The 25,699-nt window shown below is 28.4% G+C and overlaps 2 protein-coding genes across 3 annotated transcripts in view; both read left to right on the top strand.

Moving 5' to 3' along the window:
- LOC136981740 (F-box only protein 8-like) overlaps window positions 1–2,661 on the top strand; it is a 43,668-nt gene extending 41,007 nt beyond the window's left edge. Inside the window, exon 9 of one of the 2 annotated variants that reach the window (XM_067278093.1) lies at window positions 2,550–2,661. The gene's annotated coding sequence lies outside the window, so the exon portion shown is untranslated. The other variant, XM_067278091.1, reaches the window with a different exon arrangement.
- Window positions 2,588–5,759, top strand: Gycbeta100B (guanylate cyclase soluble subunit beta-1-like). Its single transcript, XM_067278090.1, has 10 exons — window positions 2,588–2,702; window positions 2,983–3,056; window positions 3,452–3,552; window positions 3,650–3,924; window positions 3,991–4,415; window positions 4,489–4,755; window positions 4,813–5,050; window positions 5,122–5,262; window positions 5,330–5,487; window positions 5,555–5,759. The coding sequence occupies exons 1-10, from the start codon at window positions 2,700–2,702 to the stop codon at window positions 5,685–5,687; spliced, it is 1,815 nt and encodes a 604-aa protein (XP_067134191.1). The 5' UTR covers window positions 2,588–2,699; the 3' UTR covers window positions 5,688–5,759.
- The last annotated feature ends 19,940 nt before the right edge of the window (window positions 5,760–25,699 follow it).

Raw genomic sequence — 25,699 nt, 5'->3', positions numbered from 1 at the left:
ATTATTTAACTACTTCTTAAGTAGAAATAAGTTGAAACCGGTTACTTTGTACTCGAATATCTGTAGTCTTGGGAAAGAAGTAGAAAGACAATTTTTATGACAACCAATACATAAATCGTAAATTTAAGGAAAATAAATTCTAGAGCTTTTTTTTTGTACCATTGTACGTCTCATTCATTAAATTTGGTTGTAAATGATGCTGCCAAAGTAACAGTTACTTTTTTAACATTATACAAGAATTGTACACGTTTTTTCTGCATCCCCTTACAGATGGGACATACTAAATCGTAATATCACCGGTTTAACATTGAAATCCGTAATTAATATAAGATGGGAGAGCGGAATAAACTCAGAATAAATATATCAAATATTTTAATGGATTTTTTAAAACTCTTGTCAACTATACAGAACTATCATAAAAACATGCCAGTAAACTCCTATCGGATGGGTTAAGTTATAAATCTAGTCTAGGGTGGGCAACCTTTTTTATAACATGGGCCAGAATAAATTTTACGTTTTTTCCGCGGGCCGTAGTAGTTAATTGACGCCTTCTTGTAACTTGTAATTTTTTTAGTCTGCAAATATGAAATAAATAAATAAAAAGTTTATTACTACATTTATTTCTCTTATCGTTTTCGAAAATTACAAAGAATTGGAAAAATAACTATTAATTAGTTATTTTTCCAATTTAATAATCTATTAAAGATCTCGCGGGCCGGATAGAAACTTTTCGCGAGCCGTAGCTGGCCCGCGGGCCGAGGGTTGCCCGCCGTTGATCTAGTCTGCTCGTGATTCACATAATCGGGCGAGGGCGGCCGAATATCTAGCAGGCAGATGGCTAACAGCCCACGACCGGTCCGGGATATAAAATTAGAAGCTTTATGTGTGAAGCATTCACCAGCTAAACCGAGTGAGGTTGGTGCTCTGTAAACCGCATGTGTCAATGCCTATATAATTTGGCTGATTGGAAACTGACCCGGTTTGGACATTCCTTCTGCCACTGAATTATTCGAATATACAATAGCAATCTTATCGTTTTTTTCACACGTAGTATAGAAATTTGTAAAAGATACATAATGCAGTTATAATAAAATATTAATTTTAATTAATGCAAAGTACGTTAAAATATGAAAATTTATATTTTATAAAATACAAGGGAAGGTCATTGGAAGGTGGAATCGGCGCTTCCATCGCTTTCAATGACGGCACGCCACTGATAGGAAGATAAATTAATGGTTTCTTAACTATCGAACTTATTGCACTAATGAGTCCATTGAAGAATTCCATATTAGTTCTAAAGGACTAATCTATTAATATTGTTTACTAAATTATCTTGATATGTTTAATGCTAATGCTTTAGCATATCGATAATTTAACATTAACATTGATGCATTTTTTAAAATTCATTCCGCCTAGTGGGATGCCAATAGGACCTTTTTTCCATGCCCATTATGGATTTAACCAGGCCCACAATTGGGCGGCTCAGGAACTGGCCTGACATATCCGGAATTGATCGCCCATGAAAAATTCTTGGGGATTGTCTTACCCAGATTCATCCAGGGTATCCCAGAACGATAGGATGATGTCTTCACTTTCTCGGCCATCCTGTACTCATTGCTCCATGATACTTTTTAGTGCATGCCTTCTTCGTTCTCTTTGCAGGCTCTTTGCCCTTTCTGGATGCATTGCTCCTTCATACTTTTTGAATTGAGCATTAAATTAATTTGATAACTTCTCAGATTAGAAGCAAATACAGGAGATTGATAACATTAAATTGAGCATTAAAATCAAATTAATAGTGAAAATTGTTTTTTGTGATTTCCTAATTAACATGTCACTAAATATTATATATATATATATAATTTAATTATATTTTAAAATTGATGAATTATAGTTTAATTCATCCAAAATAAACAAAAAATTACCATAAAATAATTCTTATAAGAAGCATTTAAAAGCTTTGTTCTAAGATAATTATGGATTAAATTAATGGATATTTTTTATGAACACAATATTTTATGAAGAAGTTATCTGCTTACTCCAATTACTCCAATTCACATATAACATGCAATATCATTTCATTCTCTTTACATCAAAACGCAATAACCATTTTAAAAAAAATATGATGGATGACTCCATTAAAAATAAGTAAATAAAATGATAGAGTTTCTATTAAGTTTCATATTGCTCAATAAATTTCTCCTCCTCAGCATTTTATATAAAATTAGAATTACAAAATAACATTATACATTCAAAAAAGATACAATTCCATTTGCTTTTTTAGTAAAAACCGTAATTTTAAAAAAACAAGTAGGAGCTAAACAATGCTAATAATTTACACCTCTCACTGTTAATCATCTTGCAATATACAGTGTGTATTTATGGATGCTCCAGTGTGAAAGATGTTATTAATGCTGTAACCTTTAGATACTTTTTTACTTATAAATTTCACTGAAATTAAATTTTCTACGCGAGATATTTTGTTAACAATTCATCTCTTCCTGTTCTAATGTTAGTTAATGGAAAATAATGTGAAATTTCGCCAGTAGAGATCAGCACGAACTGCAAGTATACACTTCAATGACGTCACAGATCGATAAGTGGTACAGCACCAATTCATACGTTAAGGTATATTTAAAATATAGTTCTGTATATGTCGACATTTTAACAGGAATTTGTTTATATATCTTAATCTAATCATGGTAAGTATGTAATTCATTTTATAAATTCGTTCTTCAATGATTGTTTTAGAAGAAATTTTTTATTATGAAGATAATCCTTTAGCTTGACATAAGTACTAATGAGGAAACCTTTACAGTTTATTTACATTTATTTATTTATTTAGTGTTTTAATAATTAATGTCCTAAGCTAAACGACTGCTTTTCAGTAATAATAGGTGATGAATAATTAATTTTTTATTGATAATTTTTTTATTGGTTAGTATTTTAAATATATATATTTTTTAAAAAATTTATTAATAGTACGGATTCGTAAATCACGCTCTGGAGTTGTTAGTTTTAAGAAATTTTGGATTAGAGACTTGGGAAAAAATTAAGTAAGTGAGAAAATTAATTAATTTTTAGAATATAGAATATTTTACACGTTAATTACCATATAAATTTTAAATTTTGAATTTAAAAACGTTAACAATTGATGAAATCAATTAATTTAAATATATATGTATATTTCAAATTTTAAATTTTGAAAAAACTGTCACTTGTAAAAAACGGATATTTTTTTTCTTTTTCCAGATTAAAGTCATCAGAATGCCATTAATTTTTTTAAAAATATAGATTTTACTGATATCTTTTTCATAAAAGTACATTTATTTGCCAAATTTTGTAGTAATTAAAAATGTTTTTAACTTTAAAACTGAATTAGAATTTACTTTCATGGCATATTTTTAAATTAATTATTTTTTAATTTTATTTAATTTTATTTCATTTTTAGAAAAGAAGCAGAAATCGAGATGGAAGGACAGTTTTTAGTAAGATTAATTTACGAAGACGAAATGACCTACAATATTGTTGCTGCGGCAGAGAAAGTGTTACGTATGTTTCTAATAAATAATAAAATTTAGTGTTTAGATTTCTAAAGCAGTTACTATATATATATATATATATATATTTTTAAAATTTATTATTTTAGAAATTCCTGCAGCAGATATTTTAGAATTATTTGGAAAGATGTTTTTTGATTTTTGTCAAGAGTCTGGTTACGATAAGATTCTACAAGTACTAGGAGCTACTCCTCATGATTTTCTACAAAATTTGGATGCTTTACACGATCATTTAGCTACGATTTATCCAGGAATGAGAGCACCATCGTTTCGTTGTACAGAAAACCAAGAAGACGGAACATTGATTTTACATTATTATTCAGAAAGAGAAGGCTTGGAACCAATCGTTATTGGAATCGTAAAGGTAATTTATATAAAATTTAATTAAATTTCTAATTATTTAAAATGTATTTATCTTTATATAATTTAGGCTGTTGCGAGTAAATTACATAAAACTGACGTAGAAGTTGAGGTTGTAAAAAGTAAAAAAGATGATTGCGATCACGTTCAGTTTGCCATCATAGAAAAAGGTGACAAAAAATGTACAGCTGAACCTGAATTAGAAGAATTCGAAACTATGTCTTTAGAGAATAAAATAAGTCCAGCAACTTTCTGTCGTGCTTTCCCTTTTCATATAATGTTCGATCGAAATTTGGTTATTAAACAAGCTGGAACATCTGTGGCTCGTGTTGTACCAGCCTTATCACAACCAAATTGCCTCGTTACAGATGTTTTTGATATAGTTAGACCTCACATGGAATTTAATTTCGATGCCATTCTATCACACATTAACACTATCTTTGTCCTTCGCACCAAATGCATGGAAGGAATGGAAAATGAAAACGAGCATTCCAGGTAATAGTTACATTGAGTTTTAATAAATTCACAAATTTCATATTGATTCAGTAACATTTTAAATTATTTTCAGAATTCGTCTGAAAGGTCAAATGCTTTACATATCAGAAACGGAGTTGATTTTATTCCTTTGTTCACCAAGTGTATTAAATTTGGATGATTTGTACAGAAGGGGATTGTATCTGAGCGATATACCATTACATGATGCTACTAGAGATCTGGTACTGTTATCGGAACAGTTTGAAGCTGAATATAAATTGACAAAAAATTTAGAAATATTAACCGATAAGTTACAACAAACATATAGAGAATTAGAAGATGAAAAGAAGAAAACTGATAGGTATGGAGCGAGTTTATAGTGTATTATTAGAATGGGTTAATTTATTTTTCTTTATAGGCTCTTATATTCGATTTTGCCACCAAGTGTGGCAAACGAATTGCGTCATCATCGCCCTGTTCCTGCTAAAAAATACGAAGGTGTAACTATTTTATTCAGTGGCATCGTTGGATTTAGCCAGTATTGTTCTAAAAATTCAGATTCCAAAGGAGCAATGAAAATCGTCAAGCTCCTGAATGACATATACACAACTTTCGACGTTCTTACAGATCCTAAAAATAATCCTAACGTTTATAAAGTAGGTTAATTTTTTCTTAATTTTTTTAAAATTAATTTTCGGTTATATAAAAGCTATAATGTTTTTTAAAGGTTGAAACCATTGGTGATAAATACATGGCTGTTAGTGGATTGCCTGAACCTTGCAAGACACACGCGAAGTGTATTGCTCGTTTGGCATTAGATATTATGGATTTATCTAAAAAAATCAGGACTGAAGATGGAGAATCTATAGTAAGACTTTATTTTTATTTTTTTAGAATTTCATCTAAATAAACTCTAATGCGATATCTTGTATTAGAAAATCACTATTGGGATCCATACAGGAGAAGTAGTAACAGGAGTGATTGGTAAAAGAATGCCAAGATATTGCCTCTTCGGTAACACGGTAAATCTAACGAGTAGAACAGAAACAACAGGTGAACAAGGGAAGATTAATATCTCTGAAGATGCTTACAGGTAAAGAATCTTAGATTTATGGAATTGTATATAATTGATGATGTATATACGTTCTTATATTATGCAGGTGCTTGCAGCAATCCGAAAATCACGATCCAGAATTTCATTTTCAGTACAGAGGACCAGTTCAAATGAAGGGTAAAAAAGAACCAATGGAAGTTTGGTTCCTTTCTAGAAAAAATAAAAATGAATTAGAATAATATTTTAATTTTCATTGTAATCGATGTCGTCATTCATACGTTTACTTTGTTGAAGTATTCAGAAAAAAACAATTGTAACAATGTTTTAATGCCAATGGGGGAGAAAATTTAAAATAATTTATTTAAAAATGTTATATTTAATTCATATTTTTTAAGTTGTATATATATTACAAAAAAATACATTCAAATTTGTAATTTATAGTGTTAAATTTTAAAAATTTTAATGTTAAAATGTGTTGAAATCATCGTATAATATTGTTTATATTAAATAGTGTATTGTATAACATTAAATAAATTTTCATCATTAATTAATTAATTTACGTTTGATTAATATTAATTTTTCTATAGTGACATGTTATGTCATTAATCTATACCAATGCTATGTTGTGTACATAATTTCGAAAGTAAACGTAACGTTATAGTAACAGCATAAATAAATTTTATCGATTAATTCTTTTAAATGTTGTTAGTAAAAACACTATATAATGTGTTAGAATAAATAAATCGTTTTTTATTTACCTTTTTAAATGTTGAATTTATAAATAAACTAAATAAAATTATATTAATTCTAAAATAAAGCATTTAATTACGTGTACAGGATTTTTAAATGTGAATACAGTATTAATAGTTAAAACCTAGATGGCGCTACTGTACGTTTGTAAAATTCAAATTTTGCTTCACCAATAGAATTGAATGTAAATTGATTAATTAAATTTAAAAATTCAAAAACTAAAATAACGGTTTTAATTTTAAATCAACAACAGAAAAAAATAATTTAGCTAGCGTTGTTACGTAAATATCGCGAGAAGATATGCAAATTATCTTTTTTTTTTAATTCTTTCTTTTATAAAGATGTAGATTTTTTTTTAATTTAAGAAAATTTAGAACAGCAATTAATTATTTAATTAATTATTGAATACAAGACTAGGTTGGAAGATAGCATCTAATTTTTTTTTTTTTTTTTTTTTTTTTTTTTTTTTTTTGTGTGTTACCTTATCTGAACGTGGTTAACCTCAACTTTTCTAGGAAATCTAAGTTTATAATTTTCTTACGAAATCATTAATTATACTTATAAAAGAATTTAAACACTAAATTTTGCTTCTTACATTAAAATATATATATATATATTAATTAATTAATTAGTTAAATCCGTCTCATCTTTTTTTAGAAAACCATTCTTCCAGTAAAAATATTTTTAGAAATTTTTTGAATAAGAACGTGAATTCAAGTCATTTGGTGATATGAATGTCGTTTTTAATCAAAATACTCTGTCTGTTCACAAGTATTTATTGACACTTTACGCGGGATGCGCTATTTTGGAAGACGTTAGACCGAGTGAATAATTTATAATAGGTATATGAAGGTTTTTGGGCCATATGTACTCATAAGTATACAGTGAGGTAAGTATAATTATAGTCATATATAAATATTTTATACGGATCAGGCAGACTTAAAATATAAATGTTAGGGCAGGCCCGTAGCTGGCGAGGATCCAGGGGTGGTTGTGCCACCCTTAGAACATTTTCGGCGACTCCTATCCATTGTTCCAAATAACGAAATTCGATTTGATTGATTATATTTTATATAATTTTTAACGTTTAAATTTCGAATATTTTTTTATTATTATGTACTACTGTACGTAGCCTAAATTATTTAATAGTATTACTGTATATAAAATATTCTGTGGTTAGGTTCCCGGACTTTCTTTCTCTGGGGTACTCCATGATCCCCAGATCCGTGGTAAGGCCATTCCAAATATGCTACAACTACTCCTAATATCATTGGTGTAGTTCCTCCCTCGATTTAAGGTATGTACTGTACTTTCATACAGTATTTAACTGTAAGTGTATGTTATGATTTACTATACTGTACTGTACTGTACTGTACATACACCAAATATAAGAAATTCTTAAAATAATACAAGAAAATTAGATCATAATCATGTAAATTTATCTGAGAATGTAAAAGTACTGTATAAAGTAAATAAATTAATTCTTTTAGAATTTTAAGTCAGTTTTATTTTTAAATTGCTGTTAAATAACAATTATAAAGCATCAAAATTATTATATTTTATGAAATTATTCTAAGAATTTTTATTTATAATATCGATCGGTTAAATAACGGAGTCAATTTAAAAATCGATCATATATCTTGTTAATAGATAAAGATACGTAGCATAAGCATCATTATAGTTGATAAAGAAAGATTGAAAAATTTCGTCCGTAAGTAAGTTTATAAATTTAAATTTTTTTATATTCTTTGATATAATATTTGTGGTTTTAAGTAGAATTATAACGTAGTAAGCCTGGAATATACATCTTACACACTTCAGTTAGTAGCTTAAGTACTTGTAGTCCAATAAGATTATCTGCAGTACTTACTGGAGAATTTGTATAATGTATTTTTATACACTCTCAGTAACAGTAGTGCTGTTGGTAATCTGTTAGTAATCCAGTCAGTAGAAGGGCTCACCAGTGACCGGATGTATGAAACCACAGAATACAGTAGTAGCTTTAGGTTCGCTCCTAACCTATGGGCGACCATATGGAGTTTTCTGGGTTTCGTTACGTGTCTAATACCTAAATAGAGCCAGCTTTCCATAGAAAGTCCACCCAGGAGGTACCCCTTGACAGATCACCACGTTAGCATGAATGTATTTTGGTACTCTAAATAGCATTCAGAGGATTTGGCATGTTATCGAAGGGAGCGAATTTACATCTCCTTCTGATCTAAAGTTAAATGATTACCGTAATACATTAGCTATTTAATGTACAGTACACTACACACAAACATTGAGAAGTTAATGTATGCGGTATTACATTAATACCGTATACATTAACTTCTCAATTTATTTTTACATTAAATGCTAGAATTAATATAATCGTCTGTAAACAAATTAATATATTCATACGTTTAAAGAACAATTAGCCAAAACGTACTGTTGTTCATTCAATGTAAATAAAGAACAGATTTAGGCTATATACATATGAAGCTTTTAAGCTATGACGTAACGCCTTATATTCTAGCTCATACGCATATCGAGAAAGTTCCTTCTGTAATTATTCAGGTAAGTTTCTCTGTGCTTTAGATTATAGACTTCAATTTTTCCAGCCTTGTATATACTGCACATAGATCTGAACATGTCACTTTAGTATATATAAAGTCATAGATTTTTCCAAATTCTAATTTATAAATTTCTTCACCCTCATCTGTTATTACATCTGTTTGATTAAATATACATCATATGGGAAGTATGATTAAATGTGCAAAACATATATCCTGACAAATTCTGTATAAAAGAAATTTATTCCCTGAGATCGATAAACAAAATAATTTTTAAAACGCAGAGTTTTCATTAGTTGTGTCAATATTTAACAGATTTTTGTCTTTCTTTTTCCGTTATATAACTTAATTAAATATGTATTTAAACACAATAATGGTCTATTAAGTTTAATATTCGATTTTTGGATATTAATATATTATTTTTTAAATTTTTTCAGGTGTTTTTAGCAGAGAAATGATCAATAAATTAAAGAGAAATCTGTTGATTAGGAGAAATAAAGTAGCAGATGCATTTCTTATTGATAATCGCATCAATGAGAAATGCGCTCAAGAAATCTGCTGTTATTGCCATCTGTATCCATTTTTTCAAGTATTGAAGTTCTTTGGAATTGTAGTTGTATATCCCTGTTCTTCTAAGGAAACATTGATAGGTCCTTACTACAGAATGTATCAGAATATGATACTGATAGTTCCTTACTTGACGTTCGTACTAGTTACAATAATATACTTTATCGGTTTGGAAGAAACTAAAGTAATAGGGTCTAAGCTTATTTATGTTTATGGAGATAATAACATAGATGTTATCTTCTGTCTCTTATTTACATTCGCTTCATTTTATGCAACATTTCTCACCATCCTGCTTACGAGAAAATACGTAAATTTAACGCATTTCAACTTAGGCACTGTGGACGATGAACTCCGATTCAAAATGGCGAATTATGTAGATATTATGTTTATGATTTTTTTAATTTTTCACTTCATTTTATCTATAACATTTGCATGCCAGGTTGCATACAAGGGTTTTGATTACATGAGTGAAGGTATGGAACATTCATTTGTCGTTATATTCTTGTTTCTCTTAGCTGGGGGCGTTATTCATGCTTGGGGTATTTTATTATATGGTGTAGCAACTTGCATCCTAATGTGTATGTGGATCACACTAAATCTCTATTCTGTACATAATAAATTATTTAAAAAATCTAAAACTGATATCGATTACAAGTTCTTAAAAATGATCCACTTGAATCATATCAGAATTTGCGAATTTTTAGAATATATAAATAAAAATACAGTGTTTGTGAGTTTATCATCTTACGTTGCACTCATATGTCTCACTTGTTTTCATTTTTATATATTTTGTTTCTCGGAAATTAACCTTTTAATGAGATTCCATGTCTTCGCTTTGAGTATCATTTACATTTTTCAATTGGCATTGTTTTCATTTTCTGCTGGAGAAATTGCTTCTATGGTAAATATTTTAAATACATATTTATTTTAATAATATATATTAATATTTAAAGATATTTATTACTGATATTTCTTCTTCTACAGTCAAGAGGATGCTTCATAGAACTTTGGAAATTTGACATTAACTTTGAGACAATTGAAAACAAATTTAAAGTCAGTCAATTTTTTAAAATTATAAATGATTTTTTTTTAATTTTTCAAAAACACAACGTAATTTAATTTTTATCCGATTTTTTTCCTTCTAGTTTCTCATCTTAATGAAGAAGTACAGCGGTATGCCTTCAGGAGTCAAACTATGGAACTGTTCCGTAATCATCAAGAAATTCCTATTAAGAGTAAATATTAATAAATTAATTTAAATATTTATAATTTTTTATTAAAAATATTTACTTTTACAGGGATTAAGCTCTTTATATTCTTTATTTTCTACACTTATGCACCTTCACAACGTGATGCAAAATAAGCAGTCTAAATGTGATATACAAGAAAATTTTAATAAAAGTTTAATTAATATCTCAAAAAACAATTTTATTTAATTTTTTTCGAGTTTTTAAAATAATGTATTGTTTATTTTTAAAATAAACTTAAGGCCATCTTGTCAAATTTGCTAACAGATGGCGTTATGATTACTAAAGTTACTTACTCGTTAGATGGCGCTACAGATGTTAATGTTCAATTTCGTGTATTGTTATTGACTAAATTAACCAATCATATTGCTTAATTTAAACAAAGATAATTTTAAAAAATGTAAAAGATTAATAAATAAAGTAATTGATTTTTAAATCTGTCTTGTATTTTCTCTTAGTTTTTACGCATTAATTTAACACTTTTTTAATTATTTTACTGTATGATTTTTCCAATTGTTCTGTTGATGTTATACACTTATACAATGCTGTTTTATTTTTATTTTCTTTTTTTTGCTGTAAGAATATATTCTATTATGCTTTATTTAGTTTAACAGTGTCATACATTTATTGTTTAAAATATTGATTTTATAAAACTTTACTCTGTTTGCAACTTACGTGTATATAATGCTCTAGTTTTTACTGCAAAGTTTAATTGTAAATAATGCCACAATTTATACAATAAGCTAGTGTTATGTTGTCGAATTATTCTATACGCCATCTTACTTTTAAGAGGATTTTTTTTATATACTTTCCTGTTTACAGTTTATACATGTAAATGCTCTTTGTTACCGTAACCTACAAAGGTTGTACAGTACCTGTTCTATAACCTATAACCTACAAAATATTTACTTCAATAATAATAAAATCTTATTATAAAATTAGATATTTGGTTACTTTTGTGTCTGTATAACTTAAAATTAATCTTCCTCATATACAGTAAAAATGTTTTAAACAATATACTGTATTTTCATTTTTTAATTGTTAAGTATTTTTTAATTTTAATTTTGAAAATTAAATCGTAAAAAATGGCAACACGTACAGTTTTCTTTATTTATTCCTTCAATAAATACCCGAAAGAGTGACCTAGGGCCCATTATCGCTCCCTATAGCTTTGGCTATAAAAATATGATGGAATGTACTGTACATAACACATTTATAACAGAAAAATAATGAAATATACATTTGTTCTAGATAATACAACAGTGATGAAATGTACATTTGTTCTGTTTATAGATTTATATTGAAATATACATTTTTATATTTATAGAACAATGTAAATTTCATTACCAACAACTGTCGATTTCCTTTCTTTATTTTTATTATTTATTTTGTTATTTTTCTTAGCGTCAAAATAGTTTCAAAAACGAAACAAATGTAGAACTAATAATGTAAAACGATACGTCACTAATAATATTCCATAAAACTTAATTCATAGACATCGTAAATAAAGTAAATACAGTCGGGTTATTTTAACAGTATAATGGAGCAGGGAACGTTATCCTTGTCTAGGAACAATATTGACCTGATTTGTCATCTGCCAAATTTATCTACAGGACCTCTAGTCTTTCCTCACGAGACCAATCTCATTGGCCATGTATAAAAAGAGTAGGCAATTACTGTCCTCTATCTAACTGATAAGAACTTCTTTAACTCACTATCCTCTCCATAGGAGGAGTTCTTATACCAAATCGTATCGTGTTGCCAACCTAGCCACCAATTATTAACTATAAACAAATTTCGTAAAATGATTCCTATTTGGTGTGGCATCGTAAATGAATTTATATGTTTCTACTTGATTGATATATGGCTTCTTATACTATTTATAAAAGTTTTCAAGCTTAATATAAACTTTAACAGATTGATTTATGAAAGGAGGAGGAAGTTTTTTGAATTTTTTAACATTGATTAAGTTGAAAAACACGAACAAAGTCTCCTCTAACCTGCTTATAAAGTGTAAAAAAATAGCGAAACTCGTGGAAATTTTATACATAATTTACAAAAAAATATGTATTAAATGTAATTTTTATGTTTTTAACTTAATATAGTTTTTCTAAATTCTTCCAGATGTAAATTTTAAATTAAATTAAATATATAACTACAAATAGCGCCTGTAGTTCGTCTACACTCTATAACAAGCAAAGTAAACTTTTTTTTTCCGTTTATAAAGTGCAAATTTGCATATTTTAAATACAAAATTGATTCAAAAAACTCTAAAATTAATTAATTTTTTTAAAAAATAAATTATATTTTAAAAATCTAATAATTAAAGTTTTTATCTTAGGCTTTTTTAAAGAATAAGAGGCTTAATTTTATAATAATTATTATTATTATTTTAATCAACTTTTGCCTTCAAAAAACACAAAATTTAACTGTAAAACGAAAGCCACAACTGATTTAATTTATAATTATTTCAAATGTCGGCTAGAAGTTGTTATTCTTCTAAAAAATCGATTTAAACTGTACAAGAGGAGGAGGGAGAGCTGTTTTTATCAAAGGAGCAACGATAAACTAATGGGAATTTTCAACCACCCCAACTATTTTTAGATTTTCCTTTTATCAAATAACATAATTAATATGAAAAGAGGCTTGGCCTTAACGAAAAATTGAGATTTTTTTCGAAATCGCGATGAGTCATATCTTGGTAACAAAACAATTTTAAAAGACTATTTGGAAACAGTATATCCGTTAGAGTTATCCCTTCGTCTCAGAGGATTTCTTATCGTAACAAACGAAGTAGGAGCATCTCGGGTATCAAGGGAGGAGGTAGATGAGTCCATCGAAGGAGGCGTCAAGACAAAAGACGCCGCATATGTAAGACGATCCTCCCCATAGTGTTGAACTAAGTAAGAGTAGGAAACAGGTCTGGAGCCTTTACGTCGCTCACATAGATAGTAAAGTAATGGCAGACATTAAATCAACCCAGATGAGTGTTTGAGTTATTGTCTGTGTACTTGTTGTGTGACCAAGTTGTATTGAAGGTTATCGTCCCTCTGTTATTCTTAACTCCCAATACATAATGTATATACAGCTCTCGATCGTTTCGTCCACATCCCATTTTTGTGTGTCCTTATCTACTTTCTAGTCTCATAATTCTTATAAGTGCAATTAAATTTGACTGTCACGAAAATTGTTTAAGTGGTGTGATAATCCGTTATCCGGGTTCAAAATAAACTTGCCATTATGCACATTTTCTTGTCGATGATAATAGATATTGTTCTAATTTCGGGATGATGTTAAGTGCCTTCTTCGTTCTTTCCTGCTTTCTACATCGATTTTTTAGTATTGGCATGTGATTTTTTTGATATAATTTTTCACTATTTAGCTCTAAATAAGAGCATGATGACAACAACTATTCCCACTCTTATGTCAACATGAAGATAAGTTATGTCGATAGTTGAAAGGCCAACGACTTCAGTCAATTCGTAGTTTGAAACTAACATCTAAAAACTCCAACACACACGAAAAACACTTGGTAGATTATTTTAAGAAGGATTTAAAGTCCTAAGTAGTAAAATTTTTGAAAAATTGATGCAATCTGTGACTATTTACGGATCCACGTTGCCCATTTACGACAATTATACTATTTTAAATCACTATTAAATGTATTTTTAAAAGATGAATTAAGTTATCTTTGACCATAAAATTTAAATAAGTTTATTAATCCTTTGAAATATAATTAAAATTATTGTGTCATTTATCAGTATTTCATATTGAAAATCTGGAAAATTTATTTATGCCACTTTTAACGAACAAATATCAATAAATATACCTTATTTATTCCTAAAATTTAGCTAAAAAGAGACGAATCCTGAAACTAATTTCAGATGCCTTATTCTTATTCCTGTTTTAAGGTTTTAGTCCTATTCCTGTCTGTATTTTAAGTGTTCGATCCCTACTCCTTCCTTTATTTTAAGTGTTCTTTTCTACTCCTGCTTTTATTTTTAAATGTTCTACTCCTACTCCTCTCTTTATTTCAGATATCCTATTCTCACCCCCTGCTTTTATTTAAAGCATTCTATTCCTACTCCTACCCTTATTTTAAGTGTTCTATTCCTATCTCTGTACCTATTTTAAGTTCTGTAAACCCCTATTTCTAACTTATACCAACATTTTACATGATCATTCCCTATTTTTACACGCTCCACTCCCTATCCCATAAGTTCCTATCGCCCTTTCATCTAAACGCCTATTTTTAGTTGCTCTATATTAAAGAACAGGAGCAATTACCTCACCTATTTTAAACCCAATTTTATTTTTTATTTTTTCAGGAAACGAACAGAGGCAGATACATTCGAGTAATTTATTCACATTCCAGACAGCCAATAGAAACGAATTTAAGAGAATGTAACACGCGGGAGGGGAGCTTAGATTTATAAAACAATGTGACCTCTTGTACCTACAACAAGATAAATTGCTTACTAGACTTTACTTTGCCATAATTACCTAACAATTTACTAGGAAAGAAAATGACAATAGCTTCGATATAATTGGCTCTTCAGTTTGAAATTTACGTGTTTTCTTTTTTCTTTTTTCTTGTGTTTTTTTATTTATTCTTACTCCTTCCGCCTTTTCGTGAAGGCAAAAACTATTGTTTCACACATTTTCTACTTTTAAATTTTCAAAAACTGGTTTTCTCGTCACGTGAGGGGGGTCGTCTAACCTCTCATTGGCTCCTTCCATCGACCAATGGTGGACCAGTACACGGCTCAATAACATGGAAATGCCTACCCATTCATTATATTGATAATAACAAATGGTATGTCGTGCCTGGAATGCCTAACATGGTTACTTTTATTGGAAATAATTCAATGATTAGTAATATTAAATGGCCGCGAATTGAATAAATAATCGTTCGTGATTGGATAGAGTTTAATTCCGTTTAACTTTAATTGTGATTAAATAATACTAAAGTAGTGTTTTTAATCACAATTTGTGGGCGCAGCGAAGAGAGGCGAAGCTTATCTTTGTTGGGAAAATGTATCAATTTATGAGGAAATTACGAATAAATCACGCGTTAACGTGCTTAAAATGATGATTTTTGGATTCATTTAATGCTGTTTAACTTTAATTGTAATTAAATAATATAATTTTAGTCATATTTTAGTACTTAGTTATGAGGAAATAAAGCTTACTTTATAGAGATATTGAGTGAATAATATGGAAAATTATGAATAAATCGCGCATTAAAATGGTTAAAATGATGACTTTTAGGGTTAATTTAATGCTGTTTAAGTTTAATTATAATTAAATAACGTTAAATAGTACTTTTAATCACAGTTCGATGTGCTGTTATGAGGAAGGTGAGATTCAACTTTACAGGAATATTATACAAATAATAAGGAAAATTATGAATAAATCGCATATTAATATTATGTTTTTAAGATTTTCCTTAATGCTGTTTAAGTTTAAATGGGATTAAACATCATTAAAAAGTCATTTTCGCTACAATATACAATAGGACTATCTTTATCTTTGTTACAGAATTACATTAAATGTAAGAAAAATTACAAACACATTTTGTACAATCTAACTTAATACTAATTAAAATTAAATTCAATTTGCTTTAATTAAGATTAAATCGTGTTAAATAACGTTTGACGACAAAGCTTTGTATGCAAATTGATGGAGAAGATGAAATTATTTTGTGATAAATTACAAATTTTTTAAGGAAAGTTTTAAATAAATCTTACGAAAAAATAAAAATTACAATCGCTAGTTAATTACGTTTAACTGTAATTAAAATTAAACGCAATTAAACTGATTTTATCGCCATTTTTTAAACCCTTTTTAAATCGCAGCTTGAGTAGAAGAGATGAGTTAAGTGATAAGAAGGATAAAGTCCATCTTTTAATTAAGATAGAAAAATTAATTAAAAATTAATTTAAAAAAACGTTTTAATTAACATTTCTAACGTTAATTTTACATTATAAAAGTGACAAATTAATGATATTCCTTGTTAAATACAGGAGCTTGACTGTTTAAGTGATGCACTTCATCGCTCGTTCAAGTCAAATGAAGCATCAAACTTATTGGCTCTTAAAGTACTTCTAACACAAGTACACAATACTTTAACCTTATTTATATTATATTTTTACGTCATATATGTTAGGGAAAGTATAATGTAAACAAAGGTACTAATATATATTCATAAATTCCAAAAAAAACAACTCCAAATCATCTGAAAGAAAACGAGTTTGATTCTAAAAAACACCCACAACTGTGCTGTAGAACGTGGATTTTTTAGAAATTCGATGGTTTTGTAATCGCTGATTCAAAAAATACACTCAAATAAGTGTATTTTTTGAGTTGTTTGACATTTTTTGAAGGCGTTCGTTCAAAAAACACACTAAAGTATGATATAGAACGTGGTTTATTTGAGAAATTTGATGGTTTTCTAGTCACAGATTCAAAAAATACCTTTAAATAAGCTAAATAGATGGTATTTTTTGAGCTATTTAGACTTTTGGGAGGCTGTAGTTCAAAAAGCTCACTAAAGTGTGCCATAGAATATGGATTTTTTGGGAAATTTGATGGTCACAGATTCAAAAAATGCATTTAAATAAGCTAAATGGAGGGTATCTTTGTGAGCTATTTGACATTTTTAGAAGCTGTGGTTCAAAAAACACACTCTAGTGTAGCATAAAACGTGGGATTTTTTAATCACATATTTAAAAAACACACCTGCAAATACACGAGAAAATCCAAAATCAAAGAATTTTTAAGTGGACACTCAACCCCTTTTAAGGCCTCCTTGATAACAAGGGGGGAGGTGATGCTTAACCTCCATTTTCCAAAAAAATAAATAAATAAATATAAATTCCAAAAAATCGATATTATCCAAAAAATCTGATTAAATTAATTTAAAGAAAATCAAAAAAATAATAAATAAAAAATTTGATATTTTTTAGAGTCCAAAAAAAAAGGGGGATTCGGCGGCTACAAAGAAGTAAGAAGAGTTAGTGTATACAAGTGTGTATATGGGATTTTTTTGACGTGTTACGCCGACATTTTTATGTTCAATCTCGTGTTTCTTCATAATTAGATACAGCTGTTACGTCAGCAAAGAACTATAGTTACTCTGTCTAACTAAGTCGAAAATATAATATACATGGCGAATAATTCCGTGTAATAAGCGGCATCAAACGATTTCTTGATAAACAGACATACGAACGGTCAACGAACTCTTTTTACAACTTGATTTTTCCCGCACGCGATTAACTCTTTCTATAGGTGAGTCTTTTCTAATATAATATTTTTAAAAAATCTATACTATACGTAGATCCCGTATACGTACTTACATACGAACGTACACTTCAAAATTCAGATTTTTAAGTTATGTTTTATGTGAGAATTCGTTTAGCTTTTTGGAAGCTTTTATTTAAAAAGTGGGGATTTTTAGAGAAGTTTTATAGTAAAGAATAGAGAAAATTATCTAAAAACTCTAATTTTTGGGAGTTTTAGATTTATATATTTATTGTTTTTAGGAGTTTTTTAGATGTGCAGTTAAAAAAATTCGTCTAAAAAGCTCTACTTTGTGCAGGTTTTGAGCTACGTATTTGCATACGAACGTACGCTTTAAAAATAAGTTTTTGTAGAGAATTGTTGAGGGAATTTGTTCATTTATACAGAGAAGCACGTAAAAACTTTCTAATAAATTAGCAAATTTTCTTAAGAATCTCACACATAAGTGTAATTTAAAAAGATTATCTTAAGCGTACGTCCTGTATGTCAGCTCGAAGACAAATATATAAATTAAATTAAGATTTTTTTAGAATTTTATAAAACATAAACTATCAATTACCCATGGAATTAGAATTTTTAGATGATTTATTAAGAAAATTTTAATGCGAAAAATTAATCTAAAAAACTCGCAAATTTACAAATAAATCACATTCAAATTCTGGATTTCTTTAGAAACTTAAATTAAGTTAATTAAATTTTAATAAATAAATCTTTTGGATGTTGAAAGTGATTAATCTTCATAACTTTCTAGAATTTCATAATTACAATTTCGTGTTATATGTCCGATTATTATTATTATTATTATTATAAACAAGATTAGAATTTAGGTCAGACATTCCAGTTAATTGTCAGCATTTTCTTATTGTTTCCTGCAAAACACTATGGTAAAAATTCATTTTTAATGCAAATTTATCTTAGAAAATGAATTTAACTCTTTCATTTTCTAGAAATTCTCTTAAATTTTTAGAAAATTTGCGTGTTATTTTTAATTTTTAAGCAATTTCTTTATGTAAAAACTTTTTACATAAAATGAATTAAAATTATTTTAATTAATAAATTTTGTTGGGAATTTGTAAGGTGTTTGTTAAAATGAGTGTAAAAATTTCGGAAATTTTTTGCAATTTTTGAAATTTTTAAGATATAAAACATTTTAAAATACGTTTTTGGATAAGTTTTTTTGAAAATTTCTGCAATTTCTCGGAATTGTTTTACAATTTTTTGGAATATTTTTGCATTTTTGGGAAATTTTTTGCGTTTTCGGGAAATGTTTGCACATTTTGGGAAATTTTTTGCATTTTCGGGAAATGTTTGCACTTTTTGAGAGATTTTTTGCATTTTTCGTGAAATGTTTGCACTTTTTGGGAAAATTTTTGTCATTTTTTAATCTAATAAAATTTATTGAAAAACGCAGAGATTTAAAATTTTTAAAAATTCAAGAATTAGAAACTAAAATTGCACTTGAATTTTTGAAAATTTTTACTAAATTTTTGAGTATTTTTAGATTCTAAAAATTGCTTTAATAAATGGCCTAAAGATCAGTGCAGGCCTTAGATTTAGCCCTTAAATTTTGACATTTTTGAAGATTTATCATTGAATTTTAAGAGAAAATATCATCTCTGTGTTTTTTTATTAGATTTTTTTGCATTTTTAGAGTGCTTAGAGTTTTTTAGAGGACTGATTTGATTATTCGATGAGCAACACTCGCTACATCCATCTAAAATTAAACGAATGCTATTGATTTTTATAATATTTTAGCCAGTTATTTTCTAAGAATATATACAGTTAATCACTTCTAAACATAATTTTCTAGATGATTTTTTAGAAAATATTCAAAAATTTACTCTAGAATTTAAATTAGACCCTAATTTCCATGCAAAAACAGTCAATCAACAGTAATTTACGAAGGAAAACTGCTGTTCTCTACGAAGGAATCATGAAGTATTTTCAGTCGAACACGCTTGTAAGCTTAATTTTTAGATGACTTTTTTAGAAAAACCCCAAAAAAATCCCTGCAGGAATTAAACTAGAGCCTTATTTCCCTATATAGACAGTCAATCATCAGTTATTTACTAGAGAAAACTCCTATTTTCTATGAAGAGACCACAAAGTGTTTACATTTAAACACATCTCTAAACTTAACATTTTAAGCCATTTCTTAAGAAAAAAATACCTAAAAATCCCTGCAGGAATTAAACTAGAGCCACATCCCTGTACGAAAACATGGAAAACGTAGGAAGTATTTACCAAGTGTTGGTGGTGGAGAGGATACAAAAGTAACAACTGATGTCAGATTACTCAACAGTTAACAAAGAGGAGTCATTGGGTGAATTTAAGTCTGTCATTCTCAGAATTCCTGAAACCCAAGTCGGATCGACTTACAACCAAGACGACAGACATGTCATTAGATGGGCGACGTGATCATTCTGTCAACGTACTGTCAACGGTGGTCAAATTGTAGAAGATGTCCACTGCCCCTTAACTGGGTCCTACTGGCGCCAAGCATCTCACCCCATTCAAATATTCCCTCGTCCACGATCTTTAGGATTTTTCAGCGCTAATTGATGACGTTATATCGGGGGAAACGGGGGTCGAGACGAGTAAATGACATTAGAGGGGGAGGGGAGAGGCGAAGAGGGGTAAGAGTAAACCAAGCGACGAATACTTTCGAAGAAATTTAAGGTTGGAAATTGTTGTTTTCGAATGAAAGTTAATCGAAAGTTGTTATAGTTGGCTGAACGTATAAAATGCAATGGGAGAAAAGTTAAATTTTATCAGATTTTTCTTCCGTTTTCTTCGGAATTCGTGTTCTGTTTTATAAGATTTGTCTCGTAAGACCGTTTTTAAAGGCTTCTTTCTTCTTAAAATTCGACTTTTTTAACGGTTTTTTGCCTCAGAATTCGGTTTTTTCCTCTCTGTTTGCCTCAAAATTTAGTTTATTTTGCTTTTTTTCTCTTCAAAATTCCGTTTTTAGGGCATTCATAACACGAAAAAATGGGTTAAACATCTATATTTTCTCCAAACTTACCTTTAATTTGCATATCAAAATTTTATAGTTTTTTTGGATAATTTCAGGCAAAAATAAAAATAAATAAAATTTTTTAAATGTTATTTTTAGATGAAATCATTAAATTACATATTTTATGATTAAAAAGCATTCAAAAATTGCATCTTTTAATGCTTTCTTAGGGCATAAATGACACTTAAATCTGACGATAGTTTGGAAGTTCAAAGTTCAAATTTAGAAATTTAAAACCTAATCTTGGACTTCTAACTTAATTAATTCAAATTTAGACCTTCTAAACTTTAGCAAATTCATAAATTTGGCAATTTATTAACGATTAAATTAGCTTTACAAACGAATTTACTCGACTATATTCAGCATTTATATATGTGTAGAACCTCGTCACCTCTTCACTTTTATTGACGATCATTATAGAGGAATCAAAATTTAGGAAATTACGAGAAAATTGTGCACATTTTAGTAGTAAATTTGTTATTTCTTAACGCATATAACGCGCTTGAAAGTTTATTTCCCCTATATAACGTGCTTAAACCCTTACCCACTTTGACCAACTTCACGCGGAGATGTAGGACATAATTACACAACAACAACTACTGATCCACTTGAAATTATTTCCTATTTAAGTCCTAAATAGGATCAAAACTAATTTCTTAATTTAAATCCTATATATAAAAAAAAAACTAGTTTAGAAGGTTAAAACAAAGAAATAATTTCCTGGTTAAACAGGTGAAGTATCAGGAAAAAGACGAGCAAAAACTACTTTATTTATTGTTCTAGCACTGCTTTACTTAATTAAATTCTAATTATAACTGATTAATTATGAAATTTCACATAATATTCGAAAAAAAAATGAAATTTCTATTAATTTTCTATAAAAATTTCAATGAAATTCGAGGTAAAGTATCAGTAAGACAACTACAAAATCAACGCGTTTACTTAATTAAAATGAAGGAAATATTAATTATAACTTATCAGTTACGAAATTTCACGAAATATTCGATTCGAAAACGTAAAATTTTCATTATTTTCTTTAAAAATTTCATGGGAAAATATCAGGAAAACAGAGCAGAAACTACTTCATCCATTGTTCGAGTACAGATGTACAGTACTTAATTAAATATTAATTAACCGCGAAATTTCACGAAATATTTGAAGAAAAACGTGAAATTTTTATCAATTTCCTATAGAAATTTCATTTTATTTTGGCAGGAATTGTTAGAATTTCCTTCGAAAAACTTTAAAAGCCTTGTCGACGTCATAAATCACAGAAGGACCCTCCACAGATCGAGGGACAGTGTTAGTCGCCATGGTGGATGGAAATATTGCTTGTCTGGCACCGAAATTCTTCACTTTAATTAGCTAAGACGTGCGATCAGACGGATAGTGTCGTGTCGTTTCCAACATACACTCACTACCTGTAATTCCAGTTCCTTCCACTAATGATTCTTCGTCATCACGATGCGGACACGCCTGGTCGACAATTGTCCTCTATAGTCCTACTACTGCCTGCCCCACTCTACAACCTTATCAAATACTTAAATACAACCCACCCCCTAAATTTGCATACTTTTTTTGGGGTATTTTCAGTTTTAAAGTACCCTTTTCTCTGGGTTTTTATTGATATAATTTAATCAATTCAATTTATGGCCCTTTGCCTATGGGATCAATTTTTTAATAGTTTTATCCTTCTGGCGACCGATTTTACCACTTTTTTGAGCCTCTACCACTAACTTTTGTACGTAAAACTTAATAAATATAGTTTATGTTCCTTTATCTGTAGGATTTTAAGGATTGTTATTACCTTTTTTTTTAGTGTTTTTCCCTTCTAGAGACTGATTTTTTGAGCCTCTAAAACCATGTTTTTATAGGATTTTGGTGGAGAAATTTAGTAAATATAATTAATTTCTGTGCTTTATTTATAGGAATTTTGAATATTATTTTTAGATTCTTTAAAGAATTTTAGCCTTTCTGTAGGATTTGATTAACAAAATTAAATAATAATAAATTTAAAATTTTATAAAATTTATATTCCTTTGTCAAAAAATTATTATTCAATTTTTATCAGTTGTGTCCTTATAACTTTATTTTCCTACAGGTCTCATCAGTACGTGATGCTAAGTTCCCGTCTTTTTAAATTAAATAACTGTGTTAATAATAAAAAGTTGTCAGATATATCTATTAATTAGATGAATTTGGACATTATTAAATCCTTGTTAAACAATTAAATATGATCCTTTATTTTATAACTTGTAAGTATAGTTCCTTCCTCACTGTTGCCCCTTTCTGGCTCTTGTATATGTAGCTCCTTACTGTTCTAAACTTACTTGTTGCTCTTTGTAAATATAGTTCCTTTCTGTCTCTTGTAAATGTGGCTCCTTACTCACTGTTTCTTCTTTCTGGATCTTGTAAATGTGGCTTTACTCACTGTTTCTCCTTGCTTGCTCCTTGTAAATGTAGCTCCTGTCTGGCTCTTATAAATGAAACTTCTTCCTTTCCACAGCTTGAAAATGTAAATCTGTTTGCTCCTCGTAAACTTGTTTTCTCAAATTTGGAAATTGTTAACATAATCTTCACTCCAGAAACTTCTAAATCCTAATTTTTGAAGCTCTTATAAGCTCTATTCAATTCTTCTCTCATAATATAGATCCATAATTAGATCAATATAGCCACACTTCACTCCAACACAAGCATTTAACACATCTTTCTAGATTTTTAACTGCTTCTTTATAAAATTAAGAAAGGCCTAATACCATTTTTAATATATTTATCACCAATTTATCAGCTTAACTCTTTGCTAATTCCAAAAAATAAGTATAAATTTTCATACACAACCGACATACTTCTACATCTCATAAAGACATTTTGGCTTAAGAAATGAATTTTAAAAATGCTTTTAATTATTTATTTTTTAAAAAAATAACCATTAAACAAGAAGAAAATTACAAAATTAGTTTTAAAAAATCAATTTGTTTACATAGATTTAAAGATTATAGAGAAGGGAGGAGGAGGAGGAGGAGTGGAGGATGTTACGCTTGAGTCACGCTGTTGTATACACGCGCGTGTTCATCCAGCATCACGTTATCTCTTCATCTTCATTCGTCCGATCTCCAAAGCACATTGCAACAGATATAACTGATAAAAGTCATCCATATTCATTCAGTTGACTGCTGCTGGGACCAGATTTGCACTCCTACTCTTAATATGATTGTTACGACACTACTGGGGTTGACTTTAAGTGCTCTAACTTGATTCAATTAACTAGTAGGACCTATTATAGAAAGAGTGGTCGACAGATGTGTTTAAATAAAAATTTCCTGCCCACTAAAGAAGGTAGAAATCATTGTCATTTGTCATTATCCCTGTAGGGGTTGCTTCGTTCTTATCAAGATTTCTAAAGAAAGGAGCGTACACAACCGCAAAATTTGCTGTCATTATAATTCATAGATGTAGGATGATGTGTCTTTTTACTTTAAATATAATATAATTAATTAATTAATTTTAAATTAAATTTTTTTAAATTTTAATATAGAAAATGTTCGGCTTCTCCTTTCGGCTTCTTTGCATTTTTATAAGAGGAAGATGCCATTCAGGGGCTAAGATTATTTCTTCGTTTAATTCGTAAAAATCTGATATTTTTATAAATGTAAATGGCCGAAAATTATATAAAATTATATTTAACCCTTTGAAATTATTAAAATATCGTTTCTGATGAACATATTTTTTAAATTTAATGGATTAAATGTAACATAATATTTCCGAAAGGATATATTTTGTTTATCTTTAAACGTTCCTTATAAACATCTTAACCTTGCAAACTTGTCAGATGCAAAGTAACAGAAAATCATTTAAAATTATGTTAATATAATATCTACCAGATGTTTTCATAGTTTTTAATAAGATAAATTTAAAAAAAAAAAAAAACCTCTTATTAAGACTCTCTCCTATACCAAATTTAGCTAGAAAATAGTGGTCTAAAATTAGCTCCTACCCATCATTTAACTAAATTTAACTAAAAATAAATGTTACTCTAAATATTACACTATTTAATCTATATAATAAGCGGATAATTATCAAAATAAATTTTTTAGAACGTCTAAAACAAGCTTAGAAGTAAGTTGATAGGCTATAGAGTTCATCAAAATATTGTCTAATTTATCGTTTAAAACAGAGAAAAATATATAAATTTAGGTTTTTTTAAAGCTTAAAAATGTTTAGAATTTAAATTTACTGTAAATTTATATCAAAAAAGTTATATAATTAAGGAAATTTGATCATTTTTCCATCATCTATTCTAAAGATGCTAGTCCATAAGGATGTGGGATGATTAGAGGATGGCGCTTGTATGGTTTAATTAATCTTCAAAATTAAAAAAAAAATAATTTAAATAAAAACATTAAACTTTTTTAAACAGTTAAAACAGTTTATTTTATTTTAAAATAAAACTTTTCTAGCTTTAAGAACATTTTTCTGCGATTTAATGTAATAAGTATACTTTATGAAGAGAGAAACTTGATAAATTTATTTTAAATTATATTTTAAAAAATTAAAAATATTAAAAATTTAATTTTTAAAATTATTTTTAGGATATAAATTTTTAAAATTTCTGACTTAATGATACCCAAAAAACAAAAAAAAAGTAGTTAAACTATCAAAATCATCTCCGCATCTTTGACAGATCTTAAGATAAATCAGCATCCTCTTAAGAGACAAACGACTTTTTCTAGTTGATTTGCCTCTAAAATTGTCAAATTTAAACGAAATTTTAGTAAATTTAAGTAACTTTATATCTATAACAGGAGGGGAAATCTCTG

This window comes from Centruroides vittatus, unplaced genomic scaffold, assembly GCF_030686945.1.
Source record: "Centruroides vittatus isolate TY-2023 unplaced genomic scaffold, ASM3068694v2 contig_790, whole genome shotgun sequence".
Lineage (NCBI taxonomy): Eukaryota > Metazoa > Arthropoda > Arachnida > Scorpiones > Buthidae > Centruroides > Centruroides vittatus.
Note: the sequence above shows the minus strand (reverse complement) of the source record. Positions and strands in the feature narration are given on the sequence as shown.